Below are 7,500 nucleotides of genomic sequence, written 5' to 3'. Positions count from 1 at the left end.
GATTTGATTTCAGACGCCATAAAAATAAATTCCGGCAAGATTACTGTGTGCATAATTACAGGCTCATAACAAAGACAGAAACAAATTGGTATTGTGAAGTCATGCATTTTTTAAACATTTTTTTCTCCACTGTCTTGTGTTATAATAATAGAGTAGAATTATTAATGGCGTATGAATAATTTGTATGGAATTAGTCTGTATAAGTGGTTATATAACTTCATGAAAGTTTCAGCGGGTGGTTGTTAAGAAATGTATTATTCATTTTCCAAGGTAACTGATTTTTTTCGGAGAGATTTTTACTGAAGGACGATGTTCGTCTGAGGCTTAAAATTATTCAGTGCTCAGTGCATCAACTCTGTGGGTAGTTTAGGAAAATCCTACTAATCATTATTTGATTCTTTGTAAAAACGGGCAAAGTCCTATGCCCACCACTTAGACCTCTGTAGAGGCTGTGGAGAGCACTTGGCGGGCTCCTTGGCATTCTGTCTTCCCATTAAGCGCAGAGTGGAGACTCCAAAGCCTCTTAGGCAAACACAGCTTAGCCAGCGCCTCCCTCACAGCATCAGCAAGGACAACAGAGGTGACACCCCACCAGCACCACCACCACCACCACCACCAATCCTTCGGATTCCCACAGATACCCGCACCCTTACCCCCTGCCATAGTTCTTACAGTACCCCACCCCCCCCCTTTTTGACTGCCCACCTCGACAAAAGTATGTCCTTTTAGATGCCCAACTGTCGGCCAGCAAGAATTTACTCACTGAGCAGCTTGTTTTGTCTCCCCCTCTTTCCCAAACCTGCCCCTCCTCTCTTTCTCTCTGTATTCTAATATCTCTTTCTTTCTCTGCCTTTCTCTTCTTCCATCTCTTTGTTACTCATTCTCTCTCTCTCTCTGCCACACTCTGACTCTCATTTCTCCCTCTATTTCAATCATTTGTTCTCTGCCTCTTCCTCCCCTTCCATCAGTCCGTCTTCTTGCTCCCTAAACTGTAGTGGAGGGTCAGTCTGTTGGCATTGCTATCCTCTGAAGCCGCTCAAGCTAGAGGCTGTATTTAGGCTAGGCTAGGTTTAGGCTAAGCTAATGTAGCCTTGGACTGGTCCTACTAACTGAGAGGCTGCAAGTTTCGCTTCTTATTTATTCTGGACAGGCACACTACAGTATCTTGAGCATTTCAAATTCCAACAGAATACAGAACCAAACAAATCTGAGCATTTCCAAAAGCTTGATGGGATGTTTAACCCATTTTAGCCTAAGCCCTTTTTGGGAAAGAGTGCCCTCTGCCTATTAAATCCTAAATGTCCTCCAAAGCACATACAAACATGAAATAAAAGCTAGGACCCTCATTTTGCATTAGAATGTGTTCATTGAGCTCTAACATACCCACATGTTTCATAAAAACCCTCAAATCGAAAGAGCCTTAATACAGCGTACAGTATATGTGTCTCCAGGCTAAAATGTGTTAAGGCACCAGATGAGTAGGTGAGTGAAGGAAATTGGGGTCGGTTCGATTGTAGCTTCAACCAATAGCATATGGAGGCGATGCGAGTAGGCTAGACCAAATGTTCGCAGAGCTTCGAAGCCGCATTAGCCAGGCTAAAGCAAGCTGAGACTGATGACGTGGAGAAAAACTTCAGAGTGCTCAGGAATTGTATGAAAAACCTAGAAGGCAGTCTTTTGTGCGGTATGGGGGGGAAACAGAATCTCATCAAAAGCAAGGGATTCCAACGCCCTCTTTTTTCTTTAAGCCTGGCTATTTTAAGGTTAATCATGGCTATTTTAACCTCAAAATAACCATGTTTAAATAAAGGCTTTTTATTGCCTCATTTTTGATAAAGCTGAGCCTGGTCTGGCTAAGAGCAGGGCAGGGATGGGTTGAGGCTGAGGCTAGGCTGGGTAAGACAAATACCTGCAGCTCTCTACCTGCAATTCTCACACTCCTCCGATGAGGGGCTCTGGGAAGAGAACTACTGGGAGGCTTCATGTGGCAGAAGGTTGACCTCCATTGCAGCTCTCTCTCTCTCTCTCTCTCTCTCTCTCTCTCTCTCTCTCTCTCTCTCTCTCTCTCTCTCTCTCTCCCTCTCTCTCTTTCTCTCTCTCTCTCTCTCTCTCTCTCTCTCTCCATCTGGGCTGCTACAGGGGCAGGGACAGATGGATTAGCAAAAGGAGCAAGTCCCGGAAACGCAACTCCTCAACCCAACATGCACAGACATGGCCCCTTACACACACACACACACACACACACACACACACACACACACACACACACACACACACACACACACACACACACACACACACACACACACACACACACACACACACACACACACACACACACACACACACACACACACACACACACACGAAAACACATGCATACACAAAATACACAAGTCGTCCACACACACATACAGTGGAGTACTCTCAGTACAAACACACACATGTACGGCAGAGATTATTTAAGTATAGAGATATGCCAACATAATAGGTTTCTATGGGCACCTAATGTGACCAGGTTCCGGTCTGCCTAAAGGGGCGTGTCATAATGCTCCTAGCATTGAATAGAACAGTCCTCAGGTCTGCCTAGGTCTGCCTAAAGGGGGATTTCCCCCCCAATAATAGAACCAGGAAACAATGGGCCAATGGAACCTCTCTCTCTCTACTCTCTCTGTGTACGGTGTATGCACACATTACACACTAGCACTCACATGAACATACGCATACTCAGATACTCACAAACACAAGCGTGCACACACAAACACACACACACAAACACACACACACACACACACACACACACACACACACACACACACACACACACACACACACACACACACACACACACACACACACACACAAACACACACACACACACACAAATATACATGTGCATTTTCAGCAAAGCATGTACACACATTTCAAGCACACACATACACACACATTACAGCCATGCAAACATATGCCTCACGCATGCCATGTAACAGCTTTAGAGAAGATACATGTCGATGACTTGACTTTCCTCCCTGTTCTGCCTCTCTGTCACTGTGAGCCTATAAGTCCTGGGACTGGAGGAGGGAAAACAGGGCTGTGTGCAGCTGCATGCATGTTGAGCTGAGGAGGCAGCAGAGTTGTGTAGTGTTTCTCAAACTTTTTCAGACCGAGGACCACTTTGCCCACCCCCATAAATGTTCAGGGACCATCTGCCGCACGGAATTGACAGTGGAGGTGTGCTAATTTGGGGGGGGGTGCTTTTCTTAGACATTAATTACAGCCCTATTGCATTTGTCTGTTAATTTAGCTCAGGCTATCTGTATATATGTCAGGGTTATAAAAGAAAAATGAAGCCGTATCAATACACAACATTGTTGTAAGGTTCCGTTTTTTGTTTTTATTCTTGAGTAGAACTGCTAGTCCCTGCTGCTATCTCATTGCCATTAATGCTTCTTAGACAACATTTCCACCGTCGACAGCAATCAGCATTCGCACTACACCACCCTTTTGACAAATATAATAAAACACTGACCATACATATTCTCATATAAATGTTGGTATTTCAAGATGTCTATACAAATACGTACATACTGTTGGTTGGTTTCTTGATTGAAAACTATTCTTGATACATGCTGTGGTAGCCTATATTGATTGTAATGTCATTTGGCTTTGTGTTTTTGCTTAGAAAAAAACATGACATTTCAATCACATTAGATGTGTCCATGAATTGCATGCCTTTGTAGTTTCTTTTGACACTTACGTTGTGTGACAAATGTGATCAGAACGTGTGCGTGTGTGTGTGTGCGTGTGCGTGTGCGTGTGCGTGTGCGTGTGCGTGTGTGTGTGTGTGTGTGTGTGTGTGTGTGTGTGTGTGTGCCGTGCACTTGTGTCTTTGTAGTCAATATTGTGTGTAGTGTGTATGCGGATGTAGGTGCTGTATTTGTGCTCATTGGCACTGTGTTTGCGTGTGTGCGCGTGTTAGTGAGTGTATGTGTGTGTATGTAGTGGTGCATTGATGGGAGTATAGAAACTGCACCGTAAGATGCATGGAAATCGACATTGCATGAGTGCATTCTTCTCTAGCTCCTTAGAATAGGCGTGTTGCGCGGGTCACCGCTGTCATGTTGAATTCCAGACTGTGCTACCAAACAAGCCACCACGTAATGTAATTAAGAGGGCCGATTCAATCAGAGTGCATTGTGGGAATGAATGATTCATTAAGTTATTAAATATAGCTGCAAGCTGCAATTAAACAGGGTGGGGAGGGTGTCTGAAGGGTGGTGGTGGTGGTGGTTGGGGGCCGGGGGGTTTGGGGGGGGGATCTTATATGGCTGACAACCTATGGCTCCAATTAGACGTGCGATCGGGGCACGACATATCATTTATCACACCTGTGCAAGCAGTCAGTGAGTCCCCAATAAAAGGATGTGGACTAAGGTAATGACGGAGGGAGTGGAGTGGAGTGTTTACTAGTGCCTAGTTTACCCGACAGCTGTTGTAAGCACTCCACGTCTCACATATAAACACACGAGCCACTCAGAAACATATGCCACGGGCAGGGGCTGTCTCACTAGACTGCACTTCATTTTACTGTTCCCGTTACCTCAATTAGCGCAGTTGACGTGCAGCAAAGGTGTGAAACAGTATGTAACCTTGTGCACGTACAGTGTATCATAGGCTTAGGGTTTGTGTGTGTTATGTACGTGTTAGAACGTAATATTACAGGTGGTTACTTCAAAAACAGAATGGTAAAACAGAATGTTAAACCAGGAATAGAATAGAATAGAATTGTATTGAATTGAATGGAATAGAAATAAATGTAATCCTTTTTACATGTGAAACAGCCTTCATTTAAATGGGATGAAACGAAGCGTCATCTCAAGTCGTTATAGGTTGAGGTAGTTTTTTGTGTCTGTTTGGGGGTACATATTCTCCATTTCACCCCCAGATCACATTCTGCACATAGGCTTGCAATATGCCTATTATATTCCTAAGTCCTGACATTGCTGAACTGTTCCCAGTTAGTACATTCCTCCTATTGCCTAAAAAAGTGAGCCGTGAATAACCATAGCTGCCGTTACTCTGTAGCATGCATGCATCGTGCATATTTACTTGTAACATGTGGTCTATGTATTCAAGCTTGTGGTAGGGAAATGCAGCAAGACTTTGTATCTGAATCCTGTCTTGAGAGAAGGTGATTCCCATTGAATCGGCCCATAAACCGCTCATTGAAGCAGCTTGCTGCCCTACCCATGTGGGCGATGCACTGTACATTATTTAATTCTATTTTAATTTTTATTAAACATTATCTGTGATATTATTATTGGTTTGGTGTTTTTTATTATTTTATTTTTTTCTTTTCAATCTTTTTAATCCCCTATTTATCACTCCTGTTCTTCTCTGTCTCACTCCTCTGGTCTTCTACCTCTTCTCTCTTCTCTCTTATATTTCTCTCTCTCTCTCTCTCTCTCTCTCTCTCTCTATCTCTCTCCCTTTCTCTCTCCCTCTCTATCTGTCTGTCTATCTATCGTTCATTCCCATTGCCATGTCCTTAACCAGCATGAGTATGCTATTCATTCAGCCACACTCCGTGTCGTCCGTGTGAGTTTGCACTTTGCAGCTGCGTTCTGTTGCCTGTGAACTGAAACCCCATACACCACCAACCAAAAAAAGAACACCCCACCCTCCTCCCTGCCCCTTTTCACTGCCCAACCCCACTTCCACCCCCCACCCCTTCCTACTCCTCCCTCCTCCATTCCCCTCCTCCATCCACCAGCCAGTCAGCAAGCGGTATTGTGAATTTTATCTTCTCTTGCAGAAATCATTTCGTCTTCGTTGCAGCAGATGAAATTTCTTGTAACTCCTCTTCAGGTAAAATAAAATAAAATATGAACCAGACAAAAAAAGCAGAACTGAATAAACTGACTGAATCACCCTCACCGTTGATTGATGCTCCCCCTCAAAGGGAGAGCAAACACATAATTATATACTTACATACATACCTGTATATATATATATTAATATTAATATTTATATATATATACACATCCTTTCTTTGTGATTATGGTTATCATACTCTCCTTATTGTGCACGAGGGAGTTTGCGCCTGTGTGGTGCTGCTGTCTCTTTGTTTTTGAGGGCCGGATAAATAGCTGTTGTTCTTTTCTTCTCTTCTTCTATTGCGTTGATGAATGCTTCTTATTACACTAAAGTATTGTTGGAGTACGTGCATGAAAGATAGCTGGCAGGCATTGCACTCATCCTCTCATTGTTCGTTCTGTTTCTGTTGTTGTTTCTGTTTTTTGTTTTGTTTTTTTCTCCTCCTCCTCCTCCTCTTCCTCCTCCTCCTTCTCTTCTTATCTCTGGCACTGCTTGGAAGGGGCATGCGTTCCTGACAGAGAAAGATAAACCCACTGACACACGCTTGGAAACCATCTGATTTTACTGTCCCTGTGTTTGTTTGTCTGTCTATCTGTTTGTCTGTCTGTCTGTCTGTTTGTGTCTTGTTGTGCATATTCCTCCATATGTCTCTGTCCTCTCTGTTCATTTTTTTGTTTTGGTTTGTTTGTTCATTTTGGTGTCTTCATTGGATTCGATTTTTATTTTTGCGTGAACGTATGGGTCTACGTACGTACGTACTGTGTATACACTGTGAATGTACCTGGGTGTATGTATGTGCTGTATGTACGTATGTGAGTATGTCGTGGTGATTGGGTGTACGATATTTTTTTGCACAGTGGCTGTGGACGGCTAGATCTTTTGGAATGACTTGAGTGGTGAATGTGATTTGTGATTTGCCCTCGCCGTTGCATACAGAGAGCAGAAAATGGAGCTGTCCGTCTACCTATTGATTTTGTGACAGAGCCCTTTTAAGAGTAAAAATGAATATGCTAAACAAAGCGGCCGTTTGAGAGCCAAAGGCCTTTTCGCGCAGACGTTAGCCTCCCAACAGACGTTAACCTCCCCACAGACGTTAGCCTCCCCCTCCTCTGCTGTCTCAGTAAAATACGAGCGGGAATTTGCTCGTTCGTTTGGCTGTTTGGTTTCAGCATAATCCAATCAGAGCTAATAAAGAAGCGTTTTCAGGACGCCAGGTTAAGAGCCAGATCTGGGATATGATGGTGCGGTGCGATCAAAAATAGCCAAAAATAGCTAAATAACTATGCATGTATTTGACAAATCCACCCACAGGCTACTGAAGTTCTAGAGCTACACATTTTTCCTCAGCCAAGTAGCCAATAAAAGCTATAAAGCCTCTAAGGATTACAGACCTATTCTTATCTTTGTGAAAAATCCCCAACGACCCTACACAAAGAAACGCACACAAACACATAAATAAAGACATACACACACACACACACATACACACAGAGAATATAATGAGCAGAGTTTGGCCAGTTATGTAGCCCTACACATGCGAATGGCGTTAATCACACTTTGGCTCCAGCAGTAGCATATACATAGATCTATAGTATATTACTCATTCAGGAGAACAGACCGTGC

At 43.5% G+C, this 7,500-nt stretch overlaps 1 protein-coding gene across 7 annotated transcripts in view; it reads left to right on the top strand.

The window, feature by feature from the left end:
* Positions 1-7,500, top strand: part of rbfox1 (RNA binding fox-1 homolog 1) — a 138,556-nt gene that overhangs the window by 123,836 nt on the left and 7,220 nt on the right. For 2 of the 7 annotated variants that reach the window (XM_063221371.1, XM_063221352.1), the window contains one exon: positions 5,816-5,868. The exons of the other annotated variants lie outside the window; for them this stretch is intronic. In XM_063221371.1, coding sequence (XP_063077441.1) covers positions 5,816-5,868 — 53 coding nt within the window. The remainder of the gene's footprint in view (positions 1-5,815; positions 5,869-7,500) is intronic. 7 annotated transcript variants of the gene reach the window in all.

This window comes from Engraulis encrasicolus, chromosome 2 (genome assembly GCF_034702125.1).
Source record: "Engraulis encrasicolus isolate BLACKSEA-1 chromosome 2, IST_EnEncr_1.0, whole genome shotgun sequence".
NCBI lineage: Eukaryota > Metazoa > Chordata > Actinopteri > Clupeiformes > Engraulidae > Engraulis > Engraulis encrasicolus.
The sequence above is the reverse complement of the archived record's forward strand: the minus strand, read 5'-3'. Positions and strand labels throughout refer to the sequence as shown.